General features: G+C 40.0%; 1 protein-coding gene across 5 annotated transcripts in view; it reads right to left on the minus strand.

Annotated features, from left to right (window-relative positions):
• Positions 1–14,742, minus strand: part of CATSPERE (catsper channel auxiliary subunit epsilon) — a 195,511-nt gene that overhangs the window by 138,035 nt on the left and 42,734 nt on the right. The window contains exon 5 of one of the 5 annotated variants that reach the window (XM_045049409.1): positions 2,128–2,152. The exons of the other annotated variants lie outside the window; for them this stretch is intronic. Coding sequence (XP_044905344.1) covers positions 2,128–2,152 — 25 coding nt within the window. The remainder of the gene's footprint in view (positions 1–2,127; positions 2,153–14,742) is intronic. 5 annotated transcript variants of the gene reach the window in all.

Raw genomic sequence — 14,742 nt, forward strand, 5'->3', positions numbered from 1 at the left:
ACCTTTAATGGAATCACTGAGTTCCCTAACTCTATTCTTGTTTTGCAGAATTCTTTTTCTCTCCCCTCTTATGTTCAGCTTGATTACTTTCCATTACTCCGTCTTTTGGGCTATTAATTCATTCCTCTCCTTCTTCCAGTCTGTTGTTCATTCCATGAGGCATATTTCTCATTTTGTTTATTATGACCTTTATTTCTGCTATGTTGTTCCCTATCTCTGTGTAAGGGTTTAACTCATGTCTTCTACTCTTTTTGAGTCCAGTGAGTATCCTTATGATCAATGCTTCAAATTCTCTATCAGACATGTTACTTATATCTGTTTCACTTAGATCTCTGGCATGGTCTTGCTCTGTTCTTTCATTTGGAATAAATTTCTCTGTCTTCTCATTTTGTCTATGTCTCTGTGCCTATTTCTGTGTTAGGAAAGTCAGCTATGTCTCCTGTTCTTGAGGGTAATGATCTTATGAAGAAGAGGTCCTATAGTGCTCTCTGCCATGTAATGTCATCTGTTCCCCAGGGCCTGCGCTTCTGGAAATGTCTCCAATGTGTGTTGCATGTGCTCTGCTGCTTTGTCCTGGCTGTTTTATCCTTCAGGCCAGTCATCTGCAGAGTCTCTGCCTATTGTAGGCACTGTTTGGTCTCTGGCCTGAATGTGGCACATTTTAACTAGGTGTGCTTTGGTCTGTTTGTGAAGTGAGCTCTGTTGACTCCACTTGGCAGAACTGAGATGCTGCAAAATTCCCATGATGGGTAACATGGTGTGAGTAGGGGTTTAGGTTGGTCTTTTGGGGGAAGGGGTCTGCCATGCTGGGGCCGAGACAAGCATGGCTCAGATAGGCAGTTCTACTGGAGCATGGGGGAGTGGAGCTTGGTGTAAGCAAGGTAGGTAGTGAGTGTCAGTGCCGCACTGGTTCCCACAGGTGGAACTGTGCTTATGCTGAGGGTCAGGAGAGGGAAATGACGCTGGCCAATTCCTTTGTTCCCCGAGGTTTCTCTCTGTGAATGCTACTTCTCTAGGACTCGCTCTGAGATGACTGAATAAACTCCCCACTGTGTGCCACAGGTGCTCTTTTGATTGCTATTTCCACAATGTAGGGTTGTTTGCCTGCCTTCTCTGCAAGAACAGTGCAGTGCCATTCAGGCTCTATCCCAGCCAAGCCCACTGACCTTTAAGCCCACTGGTTGCAAGAACTCATGAAATTCGGCCCCTCTTGCTTTCCAAGCCAATTTGCTACAGGGATTCATTTTTCCTGTGTGCTCCCCTGTGTGCTAGTCTGTCTCTTGTCCTTCTTCATGACCATGGCTCCCTCCTTACCACAGTGGCCACAATCTCTCCCCCAAAGTGCATCTCCACACTTGCTACCTTCTTTGATGTGGCTTCTCTACCGTCAGTTGTGGAGTTTATTCTGCCAGTCTTCACATCAATTTCTGGCGTATTTAGGATGATCTGATGGCTATTTAGTTACATTCATGGAAGGAGGCGAGCCTAGGATCCTTCTACTTGACTGTCATCTTCCACCCTCGGACCAGATGTTAAAACCTTTTGATCTCAAGACCCCTTCATAGCCTTAAAAATTATTGAGAATATCACAGAGCTTCTGTTTTAGGTGGTTCAGATCTATCAATATTTACCATGTATCAAACCAAGAAGATTTAAAGATATTTATGAATTTACTTTAAAAACTATGATAAACCCATAAAATGTTAACATGACATATATTTTAATGAAAAAGAGCTATTTTCCAAAACAAAGAAAAGCAGAAGAATGGTTGTTTTGCATTTTACATCACAAAATGTCTGTGTTATCTGTCTTAATAGAAGACAGCTGAATTATCATCTGTGCTCCTGCATTCAAGCTGTTGGCACATGTTGTTTTGGTGGAAGTATGTGGGGAAAATCTATCCTCGCACAGATATGTGGTTGGGAAAGGGTAGAGCTCAGGGACCTCCTGAAAAGGTCTGTGGAGCTCTAAGGGTCCTCAAATCATATTGTAAGTACCACTGCTCTAGGCAAATTTTGTTGAAAAATTAGTTTGGGAAATTCTCCTTCTGGGTAACATGAAAGATTAGAGGCAAATAATACAGTAATGATATGGGAAGGATATATAAAATTTCAAAACATGTTTTACCTGGGTAAAGTTGTGAAAGAAACTTCTGTTGAGAAAAAGAGGAATCACATTTTAGCAAACAGCAGGCTAAATATTAGTTTGAATACTTCGCTTTCAATATACATGCTTCTAAGTCTCTCAATATTCTTATATTCCATTATAAATATATAAACAATTAAATACTAAATTTTTAAAAAGCTACTATGTCTATAATTAAATATAACGACTGATTCTCACATGTTATCACATGTCAAAAGGCTGACAGGCTTGAATCTGCATGCTGCCTTAGTAACGTTACAAGTTCACGTAGCCAAAATTGCACGAGCAGTCTTTAAAACTGTGATATGATCATTCTGCCTAAGAAAGTCTATAGTGTTTACATGCTGTAATCTATGCCAATTTATGCCAACAAAGTCATCAATTAGCAGTGAAAATCTTTCATTAACTGCCCTTTCAATGTAAATTTTCTGAAAAGAACATTTATTTGTATGTTCAGTTGCATGTTTTTTAGAAAGTGATGTTCATTTAATGATATCTGTATTTTCTTTATCATATAAGCTCTAAAAGTCAATGCCTCGGGACTATGTTCTTTTATTTGCTGATTGCTGCACAGTGCCTGGTATGTTATTATGTATAAAATGGAAAAAAAAAAGATATTTTGGGAATCAGTAAATATGTATGCAGTGAGTTTCTGAGACCATATAACGAAAACAATATTTCATATGTTCAAGCTGATTTTATTCTATTTTTAAAAAATGTGTTTTTAGAGAGAGAGGGAGCACAAGCTGGGAGGAGGGGCAGAGGGAGAGAGAGAAAGAATCTTAAGCAGACTCTGTGCTCAGCATGGAGCCCAATTCAGGTCTCGATTCCACAACCTGGGGATCACGAGCTGAGCTGAAATCAAGAGTTGGATGCTCAACTGACTGAGCCACCCAGGTGCCCCCATATGTTCAACCTGATTTTTAGAAAGCAAATGGAAGTAAGTACTATAAATATTGATAAGTGTTCACAAAGAACTAGGTTGATCAAAAAGATCCCAAGTTCCAGGGCTGGAATGTCCTCCTTGTGTTATGCTACTTGTCTGAGGTGCAGGAAACAAGAACAGAAGTGGGTCACTGAGTGACTTACCTGTCTATCTGGAAAGGAAAATTTAAAGGCAAAAGGAGAAATGTACTGATAATATGAGAAAGGTTTTAGTGTTGATACTAAAAAGCTTATTAAAGGTAAACTTGCAGAGAGACAGTATCAGTTGATGTTAAAGTAACGACCTCGATTTTCTTGGAAGATGATATTAGCAGCATTCTGTTGGATCTTTATCAGAATGCTTGCCTTTCTTAAGTGGTGCACAAACTGAAGCATAGAATGAAAAGAGAGTCAAAGAAAGAAACCTGAATGGAGCTGACATTTAAGGTAAGGACAAATCACAAAAAGCCAAACAAAAAGACTGGGAGGGGATCATTAGAAAAAACAGAAGAGGCTGATGTCACCAAGATGGTACAGTAGAAGAAGCCAACCTCCATTCCCCAACAAAGATCAACAATTAGACAGCTATCTACAAACAAAAACACTTCTGGGAGAGTTCAAGAGTCCACTTAAGAAACTTGACCGAAGTAGAACAAAAACCTAGGAGCAAGGGCACAAAAAGGGAAGGAAGAATGCTTCATTTTGTTCTAATCATCCCATCTGCCAGGCCGGCATTGCTCTGTGTCAAGAGGTGAACTCACCAGCTGTAGAGTTCCCCTCCCTGGAAAGGGAGGGCAGGGTGACTGACCGGCTTCCCCAGCCTTTTGGGGTACTGCACGGAAGACCTGTTTAGGTTTCACCCCATCCAGAGACTGTCAAAGCTGAGATGCACAGAGATGGCCAGAAACAAGGAAGAAAGGCAAGCACTACCAGTATCAACCACACAGTGGGAGCAATGAGGGTCCCAGGGACCTGGTTCTACAGGGGACCCAGAAGCTTTCACTACAGAAGAAACCAATGGTCAGGACAGCCATCATGGACCCCTGCAGATTTCACCAGTTTTTACCCCACAGGTTTTTGCATTTGCAGGTTCCAGCTGCCTGAGTCCCTTCCCCTTCCCCTGTCCTCACCACTGGCAGAGAATAGGATCCATACAAGCAGCTAGCTTCAGCTTCTGCAGCTGTACAAGTGCAGGATGCAGCCTAGAACCCCACAGCTTGCCTCCACCCCTTTGCAGGTGCTTAGGTCTAGCTCCTCCAAATGTGCACCTCTAGGATCCCCAGCCCAACTCCCACTACTTGCTCCATTACCTTGGGCATGTCTGTGGCAAGACCCTGCATCTTTGGGAAGTCATTCCAATGGTCAAGGCTGTTTGTGAATCTAGATATGGCCCTGTCTACTATTACTGGCCTCCATTACTTGTGCCCATATCTGTGGTGAAACACCACAGCCACAGGAATGCACACAGATAGCCAGGACTCCTACAGTTGTTTGTATGCCTGCATTCGGCCTGGCCCTTGCTGCTGGCCCTGGCCCTCAACACTGTGTGTGTGCCTAAAACTGATCCCTACCAGGACACAGAAAACTACCAGCAGGCCCACACAGCTAAATATGTGCACACCACTGGTTCGGGCCACTACCACTTCCTGCTCTGGTCCCTAGCCACTGGACCTGGAGGAGCTGTGGAGAACATTAACAGCCCTTAATGTGGAGAACATTAACAGCCCTTGTATGTGAGCACTACATAGCACTTGCCAAATATCACACAGTTGTTGATGTTATGGACTCCAGTGGCCTGACCTAATGAGACATCATGCATCTCTGAACCCCAAGATGCCACATGCCCCTGAGATGCCCTACATCACTAGACCTGGGGTCACTGTATTCTCCACCCACCAGTGAAGGTTTTCCTTAGCAAAGTCAGTCTTCCAAAGTTTGGAAGAGGTGACTGCTTTTTCAAATATATAGACACTTATGTGAGGCTAAAGGGAACATGAAAAATCAAGGAGTCATGACACCACCAAAGGAATACACAAATTCCAGTAATGGGTCCCCCCAAAATGGAAATACATAAATGCTTCACAAAGGAATTCAAAATAATGTGTCTAAAGGTGCCCAGAGAGCTACAAGAGAACAAAGGTCAACAATTTAATGAAATCGGAAAAACAATAGAAGAATAGAGCAAGAAGTTCAATAGACAGAAAACATGGAAACACACACACACACGGAGAAAATTTGAAGCTAAGGATACAACGATTGCACTGAAGAATTTACAAAAGATCTCCAAGAGCAGGCTGGACAAAACAGAAGAAAGAATCCATGAACTCAAAGGCAGATCGTTTAAAATTACCCAGTTCAGGGGCGCCTGGGTGGCGCAGTTGGTTAAGCGTCCGACTTCAGCCAGGTCACGATCTCGCGGTCCGTGAGTTCGAGCCCCGCGTCGGGCTCTGGGCTGATGGCTCAGAGCCTGGAGCCTGTTTCCGATTCTGTGTCTCCCTCTCTCTCTGCCCCTCCCCCACTCACACTCTGTGTGTGTGTGTGTGTGTGTGTGTGTGTGTGTGTGTGTGTGTGTCTCAAAAATAAATATTTTTAAAAATATTTTTTAAAAAAGATTGGAAATGGGGCGCCTGGGTGGCGCAGTCAGTTAAGCGTCCGACTTCAGCCAGGTCACGATCTCACGGTCCGTGAGTCCGAGCCCCGCGTCAGGCTCTGGGCTGATGGCTCAGAGCCTAGAGCCTGTTTCCGATTCTGTGTCTCCCTCTCTCTCTGCCCCTCCCCCGTTCATGCTCTGTCTCTCTCTGTCCCAAAAATAAATAAACGTTGAAAAAAAAAATTAAAAAAAAAAAAATAAAATTACCCAGTTCAGAAAAGAAAAAAGAAAAAAAGAATAAAAAAGGATGACCAAAGCCTGGGATACCATTAAGAGAAACAATCAGTGCATCACTGGAGTCCCAGGAGGAGAAGAGAAGGAAAATCTTAAAGATAAAATGACTGACAACTTCCTAAATCTAGGGAAAGATTTGGATATTCAAGTTCATAAAGCTAAATCACCCCCAAATTTCAATGTAAAATGATCTTCTCCACAGCCATTATAATAAAATTATCTAAAATAAAATACAAAGAAGAGAATTTTAAGAGCAGGAGGAGTAAAAAAAAAAAAAAAACCCTCTCATACAAATGATCACCCTTAGGTGATCTCAGCAGAAACCTCACAGTCAGGAAAGAGTGAGATGATACATTCAAGGTGCTGAAAGAAAAAAACTGCCAACCAACAACACTTTATCAGCAAATCTGTCCTTTAGAAATGAAAGCAAGATAGACTTTCCCAAACAAATAAAAACTGAGGGGGTTTATCACCACTAGGCTTGCCTTCCAAGAAATGCTGTAAGGAGTTCTTCAAGTTGAAATAAAAAGTCCTCTAATTAGTAAAAAGAAACCATGAAAATATATAACACACTAGTAAAGGTAAGTCTATAATGAGATTCTGAATATTTTAATATTGTAGCAGGGTGGTGTGTTAGCCACTTACCTTTAGTATAAAGGTTAAAGGACAAAGGTATTTCAAATTATAATGGCCACACAACATCAGAGATGTGGAATTCTGGGAAGATGGCAGAGTTGGAGGATTCTAAGCTCACCACATCCCACAGACACACTGAGATAACAGCCACATGAGTGCAACTAATGACTGAACAAAATGACTGAAAGACTGGCAGAACAGACTTTTCACACTTAATCGTAGAGAGGAGGCCGCATCAAAATGGGTAGGAAAGCCTTTCGGGAAGCCTTGGCTGGGAAGTTTGGCTGGGAACCAAACACGCTGGCGAGGCTAACCCCAAACAGGAGGGACAGCACAAGCATGGAGAAGCGAGAGCATCAGACTCCACACCGGGCACCCCAGGCACGGGGAACCCAAACTGGGAAGATGAGTACCCATAACACTTGGCTGTGAAAACCAGTGAGGCTCAATTTCATGAGTTTTTACAACCAGCAGGGCTTAGCTCTGAATACCTTAAAAATCAGTGGGCTTAGCTCCAGGAGAGCCACAGTGCAACAGGAAACTGAAATGCCACCTGTAAAGGGCTAGCAAAGTAAACAACCCAGCCAAGACACAGCAGAGAAGCAGCAGTCTGGAAAGTGCCTGAGGTATATGGCAGATTTATTTACTGAGGTATCAATTTATTTGCTAATCTCAGAATATGCACTGGAGGGACAGGGACCTTTAAGAGACTTCTCCAAGAACAGAAGAGATGGCAGGCACTGTTTCTCTGCCCCCCACCAGCCTAGACAGCTGATGCTTGTGGGAACGGGCATGAACACAATCCATGTATCTTGCTAACACTGCATTTTCTGCCTCCAGGTTCTCCTGTGTATCCACCCCATCCAACCCACCCCATGTGGCAGGTGTCCCTTCAAAGTGGCTCCTGCCCCAGCACACCTTGCAAGCAGCCTTGGCAGGGACGAGTGGAACTCCAAGGTGACTCCAGCCCTGGGGAGAGGGGAAGAAAACCAGACACACACCAGTGTCCTCATAGTCCCAGCAGCTAAACCCTACAGCTGGCAGTGCAGTGCCCTGCTGGTCGGTGTGACTGCAGCTCCCGCACACGTATGGGGGAGCAGGCATGTGGTCTGACTGTGGCCCCATTCACCAACAAAAAGCTCTTGGGGGCAGCACAGGAAGAAATCCCTGCAGTTCAGTGTGACTACAGCACCCACAGACAGACTGGGGGCAAACTGTGAGTCTCACTGCCAACTCCACCTACCAACAAAAACCTCCCAAGGGATAGGCTGGGAGAGCACTCTGTAGGTTGGTGCAAGGGCAACCCCAGCAAATGGAATGGGGGTTGGCATCGGGCCCAACTGCCAGATCCACACACCAAGGAAGGCCTCTGTGGACAAGGCAGGGAGAGGGCCCTATAGGTTGGGGAGACTGCAGCTGAGGGCAGGCACCTGTGCTGACTTCTAACACTGCCCAATTGCAAGCCCACAGGGGCCCCAGACCGGTTCCTTAATAGCACAAGGACTAAACCCCACCCAGTGTACCCAAAAAAGGCAAAAGTGGGCCAATGTAACTGACTTGACTGAAGGCAAATGTGGCTCAGCCACAACAGGAGGGCATATACAACCCACATGGGAGACATCCCTGAAGTGCCTGGTTCTGGTGAACCTAATGGTAACCACAAATCAAAAACCTTTGATACACGATAAATAAAGAGAAAGGAATCCAAGCATATTACTAAAGAAAGCCATCAGGCCACAGGGGAACTGAGCAAAAGAAGAAGAAAGGAACCAAGAGGAACTATAAAAACAACCATAACACAAATAACAAGATGGCAATAAGTACACACCTATCAACAACTGCTCTAAATGTAAAAAAACTAAATGCTCCAGTCATTTGTGTCAGAAAATACAGGGTGACTGAGAGAGCGAGAGATAAAAGGAGATGCATCTATATGCTGCCTTCAGTAGACTCACTTCACACCTCTAGACACATGCAGGTTGAAAGTGAAGGGATAGAAAATCATGCATCATGCAAATGGAAGGGAAAAGAAAGTTGCGGTGACAATACTTATATCAAAAACATACACTTTATTTTTTAAAATGTTTATTTGTGTGTGTTTGTGTGTGAGAGAGAGAGAGTGCACATGCACACGCACACAAGTGGAGAAGGGGCAAAGCGGGCCCACACTAGCAACGGAAAGCCTGATGTGGAGCTTGAACTCACTAACTGCAAGATCGTGACCTGAGCCAAAGTCAGATGCTTAACTGAGCCACCCAGGCACCCCAAACAAAATAGACTTTAAAACAAAGACTAGAAGGTGCCTCATTAGCGCAGTAGGTAGCGCTTCAGTCTCATAAAACAAAGACTAGCAAGAGAGAAAGGGCATGACATAATGATAGAAGGAACAATGCAACAAGAGGACATAACAATTATAAATATTTATGCACCCAATATGGAAACACCTAAGTACATAAAGCAACCATTAATAGACATAAATGAAGAAATTGACAATAACACAATGATAGTAGGGGACCTTAACATCCCACTTACGTCAATGGATAGATCATAGAGACAGAAAATCAACAAGGAAACAGTGGCTTTCAATGACACATTAAACCAGGTTGATCTAACAGATATTCAGAACATTTTCACCCCCAAACAGCAGAATACACATTCTTTTCAAGAGCACAAAGAACATTCTCCAAAATAGATCACACGTTATATAGCAAAACAAGTCTCAATAAATTAAAAAAGATTGAAATCATATCATGCATTTTTCCTGTGTATTAAACTAGAAATGAATCACAAGAAAAAAATCTGGAAAGGACACAACACAAATACATGGAGGCTAAATAACATGTTACTAAACAATAAATGGGTCAACCAAGAAATCAAAAAGCAAATAAAAAAATACAAAGAGAAATAAAAATGAAAACATAATGGTCCAAAATCCTTGGGGAGCAGCAAAAGCTGTTCTACGGGGGAAGTTTATAGCAATACATGCCTAACTCAAAAAATAAGAGAAATCTCAAATAAACAAGCTAACTTTACACCTAACCTTAAAGCTAGAAAAACAAAAATAAAGTCCAAAGCCAATAGAAGAAAAAAATAATAAAAATTAGAGAAGAAATAAATTAAGACTAAAAAACAATAGAATAGATCAATAAAACCAGGATCTGGTTCTTTGAAAAGATAAACAAAATTGATAAACCTAAAGAGAGAGAGAGAGAGAGAGAGAGAGAGAGAGAGAGAGAGAGAGAGAAAACTGAAATAAAATCAGAAATAAAAGAGAAGAGGGTGCCCGGGTGGCTCAGTCAGTTGGGCGTCTGACTCTTGGTTTTGGCTCAGGCCATGCTCTCATGGTTCATGGGTTTGAGCTCTGCATAGGACTCTGCACTGGTAGTGCAGAGACTTGGGATTCTCTCTCTCTCCCTCTATCTGGCCTCTCCTGCTCTCTCTTCTCTCTCTCTCTCTCTCTCAAAATAAATAAACTTTAAAAAAAGAAATAAAGGAGGAGAGGGGTGCCTGGGTGGGTCAGTCAGTTAAGCATCTGACTTCAGCTCAGGTAATGACCTCACAGTTTGTGAGTTCGAGCTCCACGTTGGACTCTGTGCTGACAGCTCAGAGTCTAGAACCTGCTTTGGATTCTGTGTCTCCCTCTCTCTCTGCCCCAACCTCACTCATGCTCTGTCTGCCTCTCTCTCTCAAAAATAAAAAAAAACATTAAAAAAATTTTTAAAAAGAAATAAGGGAGGAGAAATAACAACCAACACCATAGTAATACAAACAATAAGAGAATATCATGAAAAATTATATGTCAACAAATTGCACAACCTAGAATTAATGGATAAAATTCCTAGAAACATAAACCTTCCAAAACTGAATCAAGAAGAAATAGAAAGTTTCAATAAACTGATTACCAGCAATGAAATTGAATCAGTAATCAAAAATTTCCCAACGAATAGAAGTCCAGGAACAGACAGCTTCACAGGTAAATTGTATCAAACATTTAAAGAAGAGTTAATAATGTCTATTCTTCTCAAACTATTCCAAAAAAACAGAAAATGAAGGAAAGCTTCCAAATTCATTCTATGTGGTCAGCATTGTCTTGATATCAAAACCAGATAAACACACTATAAGAAAAAAGAGAACTACAGGCCAATATGTCTGATCACAGATATAAAAATTCTCAACAAAATATTAGCAAAACAAATCCAACAATACATTTAAAAAATCCTTCACCACAATCAAGTGGGATTTATTCCCAGGATGCAAGTGTGGCTCAATATTTGCAAGTCAATCAACTTAACACATCACATTAACAAGAGAATGGATACAAACCATATCATCATCTCAATTGATGTATAAAAAGCATTTGACAAAATGTAACATCCATTCATGATAAAAACTCTTAACAAAGTAGGTTTAGAGGGAACATACCTCAACATAATAAAGGCCATATATGAAAAGCACATCGCTAACATCATACTCAATGGTGAAAAAGTGAGGATGTCCACTCTTATTGCTTTTTTCAACACAGTACTAGAAGTCATAGCCACAGCAGTCAGACAAGAAAAAGAAATAAAAGTTACCCAAATTAGGAAAGAAGAAGTATAACTCATATTTCCAGATGATATCACACTATATATAATAAATCTTGAAGACTCCACCAAAACTACTAGACCTGAGAAGTGAATTCAGTAAAGTTTTAGGACACAAAATTAATATATAGAAATCTGTTGCATTTCTATACACTAATAACGAAACAGCAGAAAAAGAAATTAAGAAAACAATCTCATTTATAATTACACCAAAAAAACTAAAATAATAGGAATAAACTCTTAACCAAGGAGGTGAAAGACCTGTGCTCTGAAAACTATAAAACACTGATGAAAGAAATTGAAGATGACACAAACAAATGAAAGATATCCCATATTCATGGATTGGGAGAACCAATATTGTTAAAATGTCCATACTGCCCAAAGAAATCTACAGATTTAATAAAATCCTTATCAAAATACCAAGAGCATTTTTAACATAACTAGAGCAAATAATCCTAAAATGTGTATGGAACCACAAAAGATCCTGAGTAGCCAAAGCAATCTTAAAATAGAAGAAAGCTGGAGGTGTCACAGTCCTAGATTTCAAGCTATACTACAAAGCTGTAGTAATCAAAACATTATGGTACTGACACAAAAATAGACACATAGAGCAATAGAACAGAATAGAGAGTCTAGTAATAAGCCCATGCTTTTTATGGTCAATTACTCTATGATAAAAATGCTAGAATATACAATGCAAAAAAGACAATCTCTTAAAAATGGTGCTGGGAAAACTGGATAGCTTCATGTAAAAGAATGAAATTGGACCACTTTCTTATACCGTGCACAAAAATAAATTTGAAATGGTTTAAAGACCTAAATGTAAGACCTGAAACCATAAAACTCCTAAAAGAAAACATAGGCAGTAATTTATTTGATATCAGCAGTAGAAACATTTTTCTAGATATATATCCTCAGGGAGGGATACAAAAGCAAAAATAAACTATTGTACTAAAAAGATTTAGTACAATAAAGGAAAGCATAAATAAAACAAAAAAAGCAACCTATTGAATAAAAGAAGGTATCTACAAATGATATATCCAATAAGAGGTTAATATCCAAAATACACAAAGAACTTCTAAATTCAACATCATAAAAACTCAAATAATCCAGCTAAAAAATGACCAGAGAATCCAAATAGACATTTTTCCAAAGAAGACATACAGATGGCCAAAACAGACAGGTAAAGATGTTCAACACCATGAATCATTCAGGAAATGCAAATCAAAACCACGATGACATATTGCCTCATAACTGTCAGAATGGCTAGAATAAAGAACACAACAAATAGTAAGTGTTAGCAAGGATGTGCAGAAAAAGGAACAGTCATGAACTGCTGGTGGGAATGCAAACTGGTGCAGCCCCTGTGGAAAAATTATGGAGGTTCCTCAAAAAATTAAAAATGGAATTACTACAGTAATTCTACTGGTGGGTATTTACTGAAAGAAAATGAAATCAGCAATTTGAAAAGATATATGTATCCATGTATTTATTGCAGCATTATTTATAATAGCCAAAATATGGAAGCAACCCAAGGGTCCATCCATAGATTGGTATGTATATACAATGGAATATTACTCAGCTATAAAGATCAAGTGAAATCTAAACATTTGCAACATGGATGGAGATAGACAATATAATGCTAAGTGAAATAAGTCAGTTGGAAAAAGATATACCATATGATTTCACTCAAATGTGCTATTTAAGAAACAAACAAATGAACAAAGAAAAAAAGAGACAAACAAAAACCAGCCTCTTAAATATAGCAAACAAACTGGTGGTTGCCAGAGAGAGGTGGGTAGGGAGATAGGTGAAATAAATAAAGGGGATTAAGAGTACACTTGTGATGAACACTGAGTAATATATAGAATTGTTGAATCATTATAGTGTATACCTGAAGCTAATGTAACACCGTATGTTAATTGTATTTAAATTTTAAAAAATACATTAAAAATTTTTAAAGAGATGTCAGTATTGACAACAAAACATAAAATGGGGGGTGGGGAAATAAAATGGTAGAGTTTTGTATGTGATAGAAGGTAAGCTGCTATCAGCCCCATGTAGAATGCTGTTATATCTATAAGATATTTCAAGTAAGCCAACAGGTAACCACAACAAAAACAAACAAAACAAATCTCAGCTATCACAGGTTCACACAAGATAAAGAGAAGGGAATCAAAGTATACCACTGTGGAAAATCATCAGTTTACAAAGGGACAGCAAGAGAAGAAGAAAGGAACAGAGGAATACAAAAAAGTAAGGGGGGGCACCTGGGTGGCTCAGTTGGTTAAGCGTCTGACTCTTGGTTTTGGCTCAGGTCATGATCTCATGGTTCATGAGTTCAAGCCTCGCATTGAGCGGCACCATTGTGGAGCCTACTTGAGATTCTCTGTCTCCCTCTCTCTCTGCCCCTCCCCCACCCATGCTGTCTCTGTCTCTCTCAAAATAAATAAACTTTAAAAAAACACAAAAGAGCAAGGAAATTAATAAAATGGAATTGGTAAGACCTATCTAACAATAAATACTTTTAATGTAAATGGATTAAATTCTCTAAACAAAGATACAGAATAGCTGCATGGATAAAAAACAAGATCCCTTTATATGCTTCTTATAAAAGACTAACTTTAGCTTCAAGGATATATACAGGCTCAAAGTAAGGGATGGGAAAAGATAGCTCATGCAAGTAGAAACCAAAATAGAGTGGAATAGCTATACTTATATCAGACAAAATAGATTGTAAGTTTAAAAAGTGTCGGGGCGCCTGGGTGGCGCAGTCGGTTAAGCGTCCGACTTCAGCCAGGTCACGATCTCACGGTCCGTGAGTTCGAGCCCCGCGTCGGGCTCTGGGCTGATGGCTCGGAGCCTGGAGCCTGTTTCCGATTCTGTGTCTCCCTCTCTCTCTGCCCCTCCCCCGTTCATGCTCTGTCTCTCTCTGTCCCAAAAATAAAAATAAAAAAACGTTGAAAAAAAAATTAAAAAGTGTAACAAGAGACACAGAAGGTAACTGTGTAATAACAAAGAAGCTAATTTATCAAGAGGCTATAACAATTGTAAACATATATGCACACAATATCAGAGCACCATATTAAGCAAATACTAACAGGTCTGAAGAGAGCAATGTACAATAATATAATAGCAGGGGACTTCCATATGCCATTTTCAACAATGGATAGATCATCTAGACAGTCAAGGGAAAGTTGACCTTGGACTATACTTTAGACCAAATGAAACATGTTAGGTTAAAAAAAAAAGTCTCAGCAAATGTAAAAAGATTGAAATCATACTAAGTATATTTTATGACCACAATAGTATGAAACTAGATCAATTACAGGAGGAAAACTGGGAAATACACAAATATGTGGACATTAAACAGCACACTTGAAAAACCATAGGTGAAAGATGAAATCAAAAGGAAATTAAAAAAATATCTTGATGAGCACTGGGTGTTGTATGTAAGTGATGGATCACTAAATTCTACTCCTGAATTCATATTATACTATGTTAAATAAATAAAATAAATTGGATTTAAATAAAATAAATTTTAAAAATATCTTGAAACAAATGAAAAAG

The sequence above is a fragment of the Felis catus genome, chromosome F1 (assembly GCF_018350175.1).
Source record: "Felis catus isolate Fca126 chromosome F1, F.catus_Fca126_mat1.0, whole genome shotgun sequence".
Lineage (NCBI taxonomy): Eukaryota > Metazoa > Chordata > Mammalia > Carnivora > Felidae > Felis > Felis catus.